Source organism: Emys orbicularis, chromosome 12 (assembly GCF_028017835.1).
Source record: "Emys orbicularis isolate rEmyOrb1 chromosome 12, rEmyOrb1.hap1, whole genome shotgun sequence".
In the NCBI taxonomy this organism is placed as follows: Eukaryota; Metazoa; Chordata; order Testudines; family Emydidae; genus Emys; species Emys orbicularis.
Window position 1 is genome coordinate 15,347,845 of NC_088694.1, and position 14,317 is coordinate 15,362,161.

Consider the following 14,317-nt stretch of genomic DNA (forward strand, 5'->3'; position numbering starts at 1 on the left):
TTTTTCTTTCAAGCCATAATATTGCTGACAAATACATCTCTTTTGAACAAACGTTTTTCAGTAAAATACGGGATCATTCCTGTTTTTGAGAATGCAGGTACCATCTCCATTCTGAGATCAAAAGTCCATGCTGGAGTTTGCCTCTATCCTTTGTCTCCGTCACTAAGTGCTAATACATTTTACATTGTGTAGCTAACCCTCCAGAGGGTTAGCTACACATATCTAAACACCCGTCCTTTAGGACATCTGGATGAAAACAGCAGGCTTTTGATGAAACACTCCAACCTCTCTTTTTGTGGGATTATGTAAAGAGAAGTTTACCAAAGGGGTTCAGTTCTCCACAGTTTGCTGTTAAACATTCTCCTTCATCCCAGTTTTGTGCAGGAGTCAAGGGAACGGATATTACAGTCTCCTGTCTTCGTCTCAAGAATTTTGAGTCTACTGCAAATACTTTTCAGTTTGGATAAAGTAGGATTTATCAAATATAACTTACACTGCAGCTTTTGAAGCCTGACAGTCCTTTTCTTTTCTTTGCTAGGCTGTCTTCTCATCTGTGTTTTACTTTGCATCAGTTCCTCTCTACCAGGGTTTCCTCATTATTGGGTAAGAGCAAAACTGTTCAGAAAAAAATGTGAAAACCCTGTGCAAAGTGAATAGATTCCTGTCTGAAAAGTGATACATGTGAAAGTTTATCAGAGGTATGCAAGTCTCCTTAGTACGTGTACTGGTAAGTACTCAGTAATGCTCTGTATTGATGCCTACTGCAAATGCCACTTCAGAAATTGGAGAGAGAATCTCATCCCTGTTCCAGCCCCTGTATGCTATGGTAAAAGTCCGGGGAGTGTAAAGGGGCTCTAAAAGCCCTGGACCTGGCCAAGGAAGAATTCCCCTGGTTCAGGAACTGAGGAGCAGGCTGTCTTCTAGTGATGTCTTTGTGAGCTGTGACCCAGGGGTGTGGCAAGGGTGAGGCTGCAGCACGTAGTGCTGTGGAGATTCTGGGCCGCAGTACTACCTATAGGAAGCTAGGCACAGGCTCTGTCACAGACATAGCCTGCTGGGGGATCCTTTTATCCCCCTCTGAGCATAAAGGTGGCTTAAAATCACCTTAATCCTCCTCCTCCCTCTGGGCTTTGAGAGGCACAGCCCCAAATCTCACCCGTACTACCTAAGTTGCTATGCCCATGTCATTGTGCTTGCATAATATTCATTTGCTCATGCTGTCAGATACGTGTTAAAAAAAAAAAAAAAAACAGCCCAACCCTCTGAACTGAATTACATAGTCAAATCCAGCACTGAAATAGTTCCATCTCTAAAAGGAAAATGTGTAACATCGGTTACAATACCTGCAGCTTCCGTTTAGGAATGGTTCTATTCATAGATTTAAAGTAGTAAATATTGCAATTTTTTTTCTGTACATACAGTATTATGTTCCATTTGTGAGTTTATTATGTGACTATTATTGAGATGCAGGGAGCAGCACGTATTTCCTTTTTGAAGACTTGTGTATTCATTTTTATGGCTTAAACAATGTGTGCTCTATTGATGTCTCCTATCTTGTTCTGCTCAGGTATTCCACAATCTATACAATGTTTCCAGTCTTCTCTCTGGTCTTAGACAAGGATGTCAAATCTGAGGTTGCTATGTTGTATCCAGAGCTCTACAAAGATCTTCTTAAGGTCCAGTAGATCTTATTCTGTTTCTCTTCCATCTGCTCCATATATAATCTTTGGCTTGATTTGGAACTGGCTTTCAGAGAGACAAACCAAACACAATATCCATAGACATGGTACTTTATCGTATGACTCTAAAAGTACAGTTGTCAAGAGGCAAAATTCTATTTACAATTTTAACTTATTTTTATTTTCTCACAGCTCGTTGTGTTTGTTAACAGTTAGCTGCTTATTAGAACAGGCCAGAAAATAGAATTTCCATCCTGTGGGAAATTCTGAATGTTTGAAATTTTGTTTCCTTTCAAATCGGAATGAAATATCAGACCTCAGAATTTCCCACAAAAAAGGAATATTCTGATTTTGGAACATGACACCTCCACCACTTGTCCTCAGTCTCTGTGTTCCCCCAGCTCTCATCGTGGCTTCTCACTTCCACTGGTGTTGGTCCCTGATGACATGAAGATGGGATGGAGCAGGCACTGACCCACCACCATGCTGAAGCTGTGGGAAGGGGGGAAAGTGACAGGGACCCAGCATCGTGCTGTGGGTACAGAATGACAGGAACTTTAGGAGGAAAACCCACCATCCCCTCCTTTCATAGAATCATAGAATAGCAGGGTTGGAAGGGACCTCAGGAGGTCATCTAGTCTAACCCCCTGCTCAAAGCAGGACCAATCCCCAGATAGATTTTTGCCCCAGATCCCTAAATGGCCCCCTCAAGAATTGAACTCAGAACCCTGGGTTTAGCAGGCCAATGCTCAAACCACTGAGCTATCCCTCCCCCCCATTCTGTTGAAAATGTTGTTGAAATTGATGTGTTCCCATTAAATGGGTTGATTTTGTCAAATCAGTATTTTCCAATTGAAATCTGTTCTATCGGAAAATTCTGGACGAGCTCTACTGCTTAAGATCTATTCAAAAACAGTAGTTCAGATGGTTTCTTGCATGGAGACTTGCCTTACAGGTGACCTAAAAAGAGAACAAAAGATTGATTTTGTGCTGTTTTTGCTGCTTTATGATATGTACGGGAGGCCTGAAAGAGTTTTCTTTGTTTAAAAAAAAAAAAAGAGAGAGAAGTCCACTTGATTTGATTTTTACCTTAGAAATGTGAGGAATGCCAAGTCTTGTCACTCTTTTATTTTTCTGGAGAACTCTTTGAATGATTTGGGTATGTGGACTAGGAACATCCTTAATTGAAGGGAAGGGTGAGCTGATTCTTCAACAAAGACATCCTTTCCCCCAAGAATTTCCATTAAACAGAGTCCAACAGAAGCAAAGTGAGTGTTTTCCAACAGTCTGAATAAGTCGCCTCCCATCTCCATCTGGTTTCACTCTGATGTGGTCTCTGAGGTCATAAACCACTAATTCTCCAACCATCCTTAGGCCTGGTCTACACACAGTGTTTTGTACTGCTTTGTCAGTTAGAGTGATTTTTATTTTTTTTACATTTTTACTTATACCCAGAATTCCCCTAGTGTGGATGCAGTTATACTGGTAACCCTATACCAAAACATAGTTTATTCCCATTCCCGTACAGGAATAGCTATACTGATACGAAGCACTGTTTATACCAAAATAATTGTGACAGTATAGTCAAATGCCTATTATGCACCATGAAGAAGCACAAAAAAGACATCAATTTTCTTCCCTTTGCAGGTCACCTCTAAATCACCTATTTTAGATTTATGTCAGAGTTGCTTGATAATCTATAAATTAGTTTTCAAAAGTCATATTTGCTGTCTTTCTTTTTCTTTATAGGGGCGACCGTTGTCATATAAAACATTTTTAATATGGGTTTTGATAAGTATCTATCAAGGTAAGAAACTGCACCTTTTTTTCTCCTAGTGTTCCCGTACCTGTCAGGAATTATATAGCCGTCCTGCTGTATTATCAAAAGTAGAGTATTGCTGGAATAACGACCCTTTAGGATAGGGTGAAAATAGCCATTCCTTGCATCAGAACAATGACCGCAACCATCTTACTAATGCAAAAAAAATAAAAAAAAAATCACTTAAAACTAAAAATTTGTAGCAAGTGGCTTACCAACATTTTGAAGTACTGGGTCATGATAGGAGACAGCAGGTGAGTCAGGAGATTTGGGGTCTGTTCCCACTGTGGCCATTGATCTGCTTTTTGACATTGGGCAAGTCTCTTCACCTTACCCCACTTCAGGTATCCCACCTGTAAAATGAAGTTAATGACACTTGCCTTTGTTTTTAAATCTATGAAGGGAAACCACTATATAAACACATTATTATCTATTAGTCATAATAGTCCCAGTTCTGGTGACTACCTAGCTGAGATGATTGGCTTATTCCCAGCCAAGGAAATGACCCTTTCTGGTAGTGAGGGACCTGAAGAAACTTCTAGTTCTTGAGATCAAATAACTTGCACTTTATCTGGGCTTTTATCTTCAAGTTGCTAGAAGCTATTCACAAAACTACTTTGGTTACCCTGTATTTGTTTCAAGTGTGGATGCACCCATTGGTTTAGCTCCTAGAAAGTCAGCCTGTTGGTTTAAAAAAGAAAGCGAGAACCTCAAGCACAAGTGATTTCTGTTGCTATTAGCTAAGGAAGCATGCACCACATGTACATCTAGTGTTGAGGTTGCCTAGTTAAAATGGCCATACGATCCTGTGACAAAATGATATTTTCCCAAACTCCTTTATCGACAGAAGCGGAAAGAAATTGCCCAAATCAGCAGTTTTAAATGACATTGCCATCCTTAAATGGGGAGCGGGGCCAGCAACAGAAAATCTCTGTTAGATTTCAGGGGATGAGTCTAATGCAGTAGAATGCTATGGCAGGACTAATGGTCTCCAGTTGCTATATAAATACTATGGCAAAGCCAAGACATTTATAGAAAGTTCACAAGTGGTGGAAAGTCAAAGCCAGAGGATGATGCATTGGGGAAAAGTTCTTTCTCAGATGAGGCCACTATCCTGTTACAGTATTTGGTTAAAGTGACTTCATATCTACTGTGCTAAATGACTAGAAAGCAGCAGGCTAAACAATTAGACTAGTTGCTAGCAGTGGTGGGCCTGACCGAAACGGAACAGGCCCAAATGCTGGAGAGTTCAGAGCTGGATCTGAACTTTGTGGCTCAGGCTTTAGACCCTTATAGGGTTTCTCCTCAGAAACTAGCATGTGATGGATGTTGGTGCCAATTACTCATGCTGCTGACATGAATTATTTGTGCAGGTGGCTGGGCAGGGAGTTGTGTGAGCTTTCCAGCCCAGCCGGAATAGGGGCCCAAAATAATGCTTCCTGAATGCCACTTTAATTTGTGCTTGTTTAGGGTGGAGGACTTGGCCCAAGGAGGGCACAGAAAACCTAATTATATATGCACTCAGCATCCCTACACCTTGTGCTTCCATCTGGGCTTCAGGGCAGCACAGGAGAAGTTACAAGTGTTTGATATTTGTCTTCTCTTTTGAGTAGTGATTGTGCTTCTTTTTCTGGAAGGACAAATAGATCGCCCTAATCTTCAAGTGATCTATGACCGTAGCTAAAATCATATACTTCATATTGCCACATCTGTAAATCTGACATGCCCCTATGAAACATTGACCACCTGTGTAGTGTCTCTTACTCATTGCACAGAAGTTCTTTTATCTTCTTAATGCCATGTCATAAATAACTGATTTACTGTCCAACATGCATTATCAAAAGCCATTGCAAACTGTCTTAAGAGGTGACCTTATGTTTCTGCACTTTCAGGACTGAGACTGATGTTTAGAACTTAGATTGATGTTTAGCAGTAAGATATCCAGCCTCTCTCCTTCTTTTTTCCTCACAGGTAGTATCATCATGTATGGAGCTCTTCTGCTGTTTGAGTCTGAATTTGTCCACATTGTGGCCATTTCCTTCACATCCCTGATTCTTACTGAGTTACTGATGGTGGCATTAACAATCCAGACATGGCACTGGCTCATGATAGTGGCAGAGTTGCTCAGCCTCTCCTGCTACATAGCCTCTCTGGTCTTCTTACATGAGTTTATTGGTAAGGTTAAATATCTTCTATTTCTTCAGGTCTTTCCAGTCAAATGTTTACATGCTTAACAAGAGGGTAAGGGCATAAATTGGGCTCACAACTGCCGATGAACTAACCTACTGTAAGTTATCCCAGGGACCAGATCCATTAGCTTGAAGGCAGTAGCAGACTCTAGAGAGGGACAAAGACAGACTTGGCCAATATGTTACACATTGGCCCAGGAGTCTCATCCTGGCCTTCAGGGTTTCGCAGCAGTTCAGATCCCCACACAAAGCACCACTTGATTGGGTCATCTATGGGGATTGAACCTGAGACCTCTGAATGTAAAAGCATCACCCTCTGTTGCTGGAGTGAAAGACCATGTCCATTAGCTGGATGTAGTAGTGGACTCACTAAAACTTGTCTCAATTTCTTTATTTCATCTGGACTTTTGTTTTATATTTTCATTTGTCTAAATGGAAGACGCATCTCACATGCTAGAAGAAAACAAATAATGAATTCCACATTTCCCTGGGCAGTCAGGCCGTTAAATATCAGATCCCTGCAACGTGTTTCAGTGTACTATCAGGGACCACAAGATGTCACTACTTCCCCCAGAAAGCCTTGCAAACTCCTAGGATGATATCCTGCTGCAGAATAAAACAGCCCTCTCATTTCCTCGGTTCAAAGCCTCCATGTGCAATAAGGCTATCTCTTACACAAGAGTATTGTGGCTCATCTTTGAATGCACTTCAAATATATCCATAGTGCTTCTGTGATTATACAATGTAAAAAGAGGTGCTGCATGGTATCTGAATGAACGGAGATAATTCATATTCAGCACTACTAGCGAGTTAAAGAAAAAAAACTCCCAGAGCTAAAATCCATCTAGAGACCCTTTAAAGGAAGCTAATGTAGTTCATTTTGCCAGGGGGGTGAAGGATTTCAATATTTCATATCGGGTTTATGTCCATAATTGTCTGTCTAGACAAAATGACTTATTGAAATGAGATGAGCAGTGTGTTAGGGAGAAAGCTATATCCTTCATGAATGAGAAAGGAAGAGAGCAAGAGGTGGTTGGGGAACAGAAATTGCATTGGTTTAAAAAAAAAAAAAAAAAAGAAAAAAGATAGGGAGCAAAAATGCTGTTTTGTGTGTGTGAGAGGAGGAGGCTGTTCCGAAGCTTTACTGGGCTGCATTTTTTCCCCCTGAAGCTTTCACTTTGACCTTTGATCCTCCCCATGCAGTGCAATTCTGACTTCAGTCTACAGCCCATCTCCATTGCTTCTGTGCTCTTTCCTTGCAGATGTTTACTTCATTGCAACCTTGTCGTTCTTGTGGAAGGTCACAGTCATCACTCTGGTGAGCTGCCTTCCTCTCTACGTCCTGAAGTACCTGAGGCGAAGATTCTCTCCCCCAAGCTACTCGAAGCTCACGTCATAGAGCTGCTCGGTCTACAGAGCAGAGACTAATTTTGCACACCAGGGAGAGACAGAAATCATGTATTTGTCATTGTAAGAACTATGTCCGATAGGATTATGCAGTAATCAATATTATGTGCTGCTTTAATGAAAAAGACTAAGAACTGCAGTAAACTGAAACCTAACAGTAAATAGAGTCTTTTGGGGAGGTGTAGGGCACTTGATAGTTTGTTCAGTCTTTGTCACTTGGTTTTACTTAATTGGGGTCAAATGCATGTAACTGCAATGATAATTGGTTTCTCATGTGAGATCAGAGTACCTGAAAGCTGCTAAATGACCTTGAAGTTTATACGTGACAGATGTTTTGTTTTGTTTTTTTAGTTTAAGTGTCTGTGATGTTCCTTGCATTGTGTTATATTTTTATATTATTATTTATCTTTTCAATTCGGGTAGAGAGAGTTTTTGTGTGTCTTGGGGAGTCCCTTAAAATAGGCAATGTACTGTATTACCAACAGCTGACTACTGGGTGGTGTCATGCTGTTTTGATTGTAGGGTTCCAGTGTTAAAACAGATCTATACATAATTGAAAACCTGACTGGCTGAGTTTTTCCTTCAATCAAAATGAAAGATCTGAACGTAGAAAATCTAGTGTGTTTTGATGATTTCCAGCAGTTAGTGCACATTGAGAAATATCATCCAAAAAAGGGAAAATTCCATTTTGTTTAGCTTTTGTGCTTCTTGTTAAAAGGAGCTGATGATATACAAATAACTACACTATATAGTTATGTTATAGGAGCAAATTACCTAAATTCAAGCAAAGCCTTTTGGAAGGAAACTTGCAGCTGATCAGCTTTTGAACGTGTTGACAGCATAAGAGACTCATCCTATTCTGCAGACAATGTGACAGGCGTATCTTGAATCCTTGGAGACTGAAAGGAAAGGTCACAGGGCTGCTACTCTTCACAGTTACATAAAATCTGTTTCCTGTTAGGATGAATTAATGAAGATGAGCTGCAAATAAGCCTAGGCAGTCATCTACACGCGCCATTCATGACACAGTCTACAAAGAGAGGCAATTTGAGATAACTATGGAATTTGCATTGTTTAAAACTGGAACTTGCCTCAATAGACGTAGGTTTGAGAGCAGTCAGAAACTGAGCCCAGGCACAAGATGGTAGTTTATTTAATGTGAAGCACAGATAAGATTTCCATTTATTTTAAACAGCAAAATTCCCAGAGGGGGTGTGTTTGGTTTTCTGTTTGTTTGTTTGTTTTTTGTTGTTTAAAAAAAGCATTGACCCACATAATTTATAAAGTATTCCTTGAGGATGGAGACAGAAATATATGACTGGAAAGCTTAGGAGTATGGCAATGAGCTAATAGAGGCTTCCACCACTGGGTCACATGTGGCATAGTTTTAATGAAAGTCACATTTATCTAATAACTGTTTAGTATGTGATAAATGAGTTGTGTGGTCTCTGTCCATCCAGCTCTAGTGAAGCAGAATCCACATAATAAAAACCACCATCATAACTGGAACTAAGCACCCTTATTGGCAGGGTCAGCAGGGAGGCAAGCAATGACTGATCCAAATACCCTGAACTCCCCTTGCGGTGTTTTTAAATTGTGCTTAGGTGGGGAGCAGCAGGGCAAGCCCTCTCTGCCATAGTGTATCTCTTTGATGGGTTGCCAACTTTTGTTTCCATTGCTGCACATCTGGGACTTTCGCAAGCATTCAAATGATAAATAACATTTTCTGGCTTACAAACTTAAATGCAGAATTGGAGCAGCGTTTAAAATGAGATCTGTAGTGGGCAGTGATTTGCACCTCTGTGTTTTGGATTATCAGCTCCAGAAAACCCTAGCATTACTTAGTTGTCTCACTTGCACTAGGAAATCTAATCTCTCGGAAGAACATGCTGCATGACATGGCTACCCTGGATACATGTGGGTCCAACCAAGACCACGTAATGCAAGTTCCAAACACTTTAGCAGTCTTGAAAGGAGTGGGTGTCTGTTATTCGTTTCATCACATAAATGGCTGAGAAGCAGGAGGAGATGCGTGCACATGCTCTGCAAAAGCCCTTATGACCTGTCATTGTTTCTCAAAGAACAACCCCCTGGAGAAACCAGGAGCATGAATTGAAGCAGTATCTAGGATGTTCCCAGAGTGGGTGAGTCAAAACCTGCTGCTTTTCCTTTCTGCAGAACAAAGGATCAGTTGAAGTATATTGATTTCCGCCCTGTAGATTCTGGGTTATCTACATAAGTGGAAATCTTCCTGGATCTCCCCCTCTTCCTGACAGCTTGGTCCTCTTTGGAGCCATGTTGCCAATGGCCCTGTTCCTCCAATAGGGCTCAAAGAGCATGAAGTTCATACTGGATTTCCTGATGGGAAACCTACTGGGCTCAGAAGAGAGCATGCCATGCTCTCTACCTTCACATTCTCTGAATTGACAGTGCTGTCACCACACTGAATTGACCTGAAGGGGCTGCCATGAGCCTGGGGGAAAAGGGAGCCTGCACTGTTGGCTCTTTTCACCCCTACTGTGTGTTCTAGAGCCCTTTTGTACCCTCCTCCTTGCTCCTTTGTTCCTTCTCATGCCATCGCGGGAAATACCAGGTCCTTACCATTCAATAGTTCTATGTATGACCATTTTGAAAGTGGATGAATAAATGTTTTAAACTGCAGTGCAAGATGGGAAATGTAGCCTCCAGCACTGCTGGCTACAATGGTCTCCTTTCTGCATACTTGATTTAGAGTCTTATGTTTCAAGGTCTATTAGCTCTTTTAGAGGAATAAGAAGAGCAAGCGCTTGTTAAGATAAAACAGTGGCTTTTCTTTTGTGCTACATGGCTTTGATTTGTCTTTTCTCTGGTACCTCATAAAAGCAGAATACTCAATGGCATCCTCTATAAACAACCCAACAAGAAAGAAAAATTAGCTAGCTGTTGTATTTTTGTTTACGGTATTTTTTAAAAATTCACTTTCCCACATCCACTCACAAACTTTTTCCAGCAAAATATTTCCACTCTAATTTTTTAAATACAGGTTTTTATCAGGGGAGGCTCAATTCCGTATTTTTCTATGATTTGCTTCAGAGAAGAAAAGCCGTGTCTGAAAAGCTTTGTTGTAGAAGAATTGGGTTGTCAGCTTTTTGTAAATTACATCTGTTCGCCAAAACGATCCTTCATGTTCTCCTAGCGATTTGCTACAGTTACAGGATAGGGTGAGTCATGCATTTGTTGCTGGCTTCCCAGATAAAAATTTTGATTTAGTGATTTAAATGTAATAATCAAGAATGGTTCTGGCAACTTGTTGTGACTGACAAGTTAAGTCTCTTGTCCTTTTGAAAATACATGACAGTAGATATCTTTGTAATGACTCCTGCCCCTAATAGCTGTGTATTAGTAGTTAAAGGTCCAGTAAGAATAACAGTGCCATGCTACTGTATGTAAATATTTGGAAAGTATAAGTTAGAATTCACTGTCTCCTGGAGTCAATGCAGTTTACACTAAATGGACCATATTGGCAAAATCATAACTTATACCAAGAATGGGAGTGAATTGCAATTTCAGTAATATTTAATGGCTTCATAACCTTAATAAGGAACTCATATTACCAATGGTGGGATTATCATCTTTAGCATTATGTGAGAGGGGTGTAGCCTTGTTCCTTTACAGCTAGTTTCTTGCACAAGGTTGTAAATCTAGGAAGTATTTCTCTCTGGGTATAAATTTTATTTTTTTTAAAAAGCAATAAAAAAAAAAGTAAAACTGCCACTTACAAACACTAGGGACGGGGGAGGTATGATTGTTCTATTTTTTTAAGTTTAGCACTTTGTCTGTAAACTATTTCCCCATATGTTTTCCAAAAAAAAGTTTTTAAAAGCAAATTTTCATTCAGATGTTTGTATTTACAGCACATAGTAAATAGATGCCATACTGGAAGTTTAGGTTACAGTACATCTTTTCCTCTGTTATACTTGAATTTTGTGCTTATTTGGAATAACTGACTTTTTTTTTTAACAAGTATGTATGTTTTGTTTAGCAACTTCTTCATATTTGTGAATTGTAGCAGTTTATGTAACTTCCGTGTTATGGGGCTATTCTACGAGTAGTATTATAGGAGACAGCAGTATGTGCTTCATCATTTGCTCTTGCTTCCCATGCTTTAGAAAGATCTCTGATCAGTGCTCTATTTCCCTTTCCAGTTGTACCACAATAGCCTATATTTCATAAGCAGTTCATTTTTGAATCACTGATGTAACTAAGTAAAGGTGTGCTGTCATGCTTTTTTTTAAAATAGGAGGTAGATTTTATATGTTTCTTGCATTTCATTACTTATAGCCATATATATATATATATATATATATGCACACACACACATATCCCATACTTCTTCCCCCCTCCCCCCCAAAAAAATCTTGTCCTATTTCTCTTAACAGCCATCTCTTTTCCTTTGTTTAGAATGGAGCTGAAATTTAACATGCTGTTTGTTCAACAGTAACAGCTTGAACCTATATAGTATCTTATCTCACCAAAATTGTATTAGCTGTAAGCAGTGACATCATTAATGTCATCACAGCTGTGGGAACACTATGTTTAAGTGCTACAGCTGCTGCAGAGCCAGAAGGAGCAGCACTAAACCCTCTACTTTTCTATAGGCTGCTGAACTAATATAACCATAAAATCTCATTGCAAACTCATTTAAACCTGTTTGTGACTCCAGTGGGAAATTATTGCTGTTTTAGGAGGTTAGGCTGGGGGTTTCAAAGGCACCTAAAAGAGTAAGGTGCCTGAACCCCTTTGGCTTCTTTAAAATTCAAGACTTAAGGTTTGGGGGCGTCTTTTTGTTTTTGTAATGGCTGCTGCAGAGTTAGGTGCAAAATACACACCTAATTCTCACATGCACTTGTCACAGCCATGTGTGCAAACAAGCTAACTGCACAAATCACCATCATGAGCCATTTGTCCACTCAGAATTTCAGAGGGAGTTCTACTTGCCCACCCAGCTGCACATCTAGGGCCCAACCAGTGCTCACTGAAGTCTTTCCGTTGACTTCAGTGTTGATGGACCAGATCCTTAACTCTTATTAAGAATTCAAGCCTTTAACCTGCATGAAATCCTGGGTTCTTCACCTTTGCCAAGATGGCCCATTATTGTTGCCTAATAAAACTCATGTGCTTCTATGCCTTTAAAAACCTTTTCAATTGTATGGGGAAATGGATTCTGGTGTCAAAATGATATTTATTGAGATGCCGATGTTTTGTACCTGTCATTTAGTTAAAAAAGATGTAAATACCTTTGATTCAAGAGAAAAATTAATGCAAATTATTTATTGTTCTGTGGAATTATATGTTGCCAACATGTAAGAATTTAAAGGGAATGATGTACAAACAGGTGAAAAAATAAATTTTATGCAACTTCATGCTTTTATGTATATACAGTTTGCATGGTGGGCTTGAGTTGATCTAGTCCTGATCAGTCCATGGTGTTTATACTGGGGGTACAGTATATAGGTTTAGATGTATTACAGCCTTTGTAATTTGGATGCAGGGGAAATATGAAACTGAGGTAAGATATATTTTTACTAATTTGTGTGCAATTGTTTCATCATATCTTTATTATATACAATAAGTTTTCTAGCTGGTTATTTCAGCTCATAAACTAGAAAAATATTCTCATTGGAAGCATGTGGTTTTGCCATCCTCCACTCCTTTAAGGTTATGATTTGCTGGAAACAGCAATGTAAAGAATTTAGCCACTTGTGATCTTATCCTAATTTAAATCTTCCAGAAGAATAATGCTAAATAGCTTTATGAAGAGCATGGATTGGTGTTAAGAAAGCTATTCATCAGGATAGTTACTCATTATAAATGTATCTTCTTTGTGGTATTTTTCTCCCACTCTTTGTATTGGTGTAACTGCAAGCAAACTGCTATAGATTGTCACAAACGAAGACCCTTGCAATTTTGTCCACTAGGTGGAACTTAAGTATTGAAATAGCCTACCTCAGTTTTGTGTTTTCTAGAACCAGTTAGTCCCAGAGTACCCAACTGTCCCAAGTCTTTCTACATTCAGTCTAATTGGAAATTCAATGTCATAAACCCTAGCTCATTTAGAAAAATGCTCGGTCTAATTCTGCTCTCATTTTAAACTAATGTAATTCCATGGAAGTCAGTGGTGTTAATCCTGATATTCACCAATGTAAATGAAGAGAATGAGGCCCTTGTTTTGGCAAATAGATGATTGAATAATGTTACTTAAGGATGACTCTTCTTCAGAAGTTCTCCTATCTTGAATGTTTGATTATTTAGCTGCTAAACGGCAACTCCAAAAGCACCACAGTATCTTTCAAATTGAAAAAAAATTGCCTGTTTTTTATATGGAAAATTTCTGGGAACAAAAACAAAATTGAAGCTACATTTAGATTCTTCCTGTGGAAGACTCTGATAGAATGAAATAAGAATGAAATCAATAGGGTTCTTTGGAAATGTTATATAGATTTGTTAAAAATACACTGAAGAACACAATAAAAATCTAATTTTTGAGCCATTCTAAAATAATTCTGTAGTGGGGATAAAATTCTCTGAAGGACGGCTTTAAAAAAGTATGCAGAAAAAAACCATGGTTTTCTATTAGATTCAATGAGACTCAGGGTCCAAAGTCATAACCTGTTTCATAATTAAAACATTTTCAGTGATGCATAAAGTTAAAGCAAATGTTGAATAAACAAATTTTGTGATGTTTGCACACATCAAATGAAAGCTGTAGGCTCTAGAAGTTACAGTAACAGATTTCACTCCCAACTGTTACCAATTTCTCATTTTAAAGCTGGCCATAAATTAGTGGAGAAGTATGTAATTAAACAAAGCTAGAAATAGTTTTGCTAAACTCACTCTGGGAAGGGAATGAGAATTTCTGCAATTTTTGTTTTCACCCAAACATTGCATAATACTACAAATGTCAAAGATTTCCATGGGGGTTTAATTTCATTCTTTATGAGGCTGTGGTCATACAAGAAGTTTGAACACTGCAGGGGTTGGCAGATTTTTGGAAGATCACGCATCCTGGGATAAGTTTTCAGACTAAGCTTCACCAAAGAATGCCAGCCCCATCCCCCCCAGCTGTGGTTGTATTCTACACTATAGTCTCTTCTGTAGAAAAATAAAAAATGGGTTTGCTGTTGGCTGGTAATTCTGGGTCTTATGAGGCTCCTGCCACTTTGTGTTGCCTAAAAATATGTACT

The 14,317-nt window shown here is 39.2% G+C and overlaps 1 protein-coding gene across 1 annotated transcript in view; it reads left to right on the forward strand.

The window, feature by feature from the left end:
- The window catches only part of ATP9A (ATPase phospholipid transporting 9A (putative)), an 87,863-nt gene extending 80,777 nt beyond the window's left edge, over positions 1-7,086 (forward strand). Inside the window, exons 24-28 of the mRNA XM_065414433.1 lie at positions 539-603; positions 1,568-1,676; positions 3,429-3,486; positions 5,470-5,673; positions 6,950-7,086. Coding sequence (XP_065270505.1) covers positions 539-603; positions 1,568-1,676; positions 3,429-3,486; positions 5,470-5,673; positions 6,950-7,086 — 573 coding nt within the window. The remainder of the gene's footprint in view (positions 1-538; positions 604-1,567; positions 1,677-3,428; positions 3,487-5,469; positions 5,674-6,949) is intronic.
- The last annotated feature ends 7,231 nt before the right edge of the window (positions 7,087-14,317 follow it).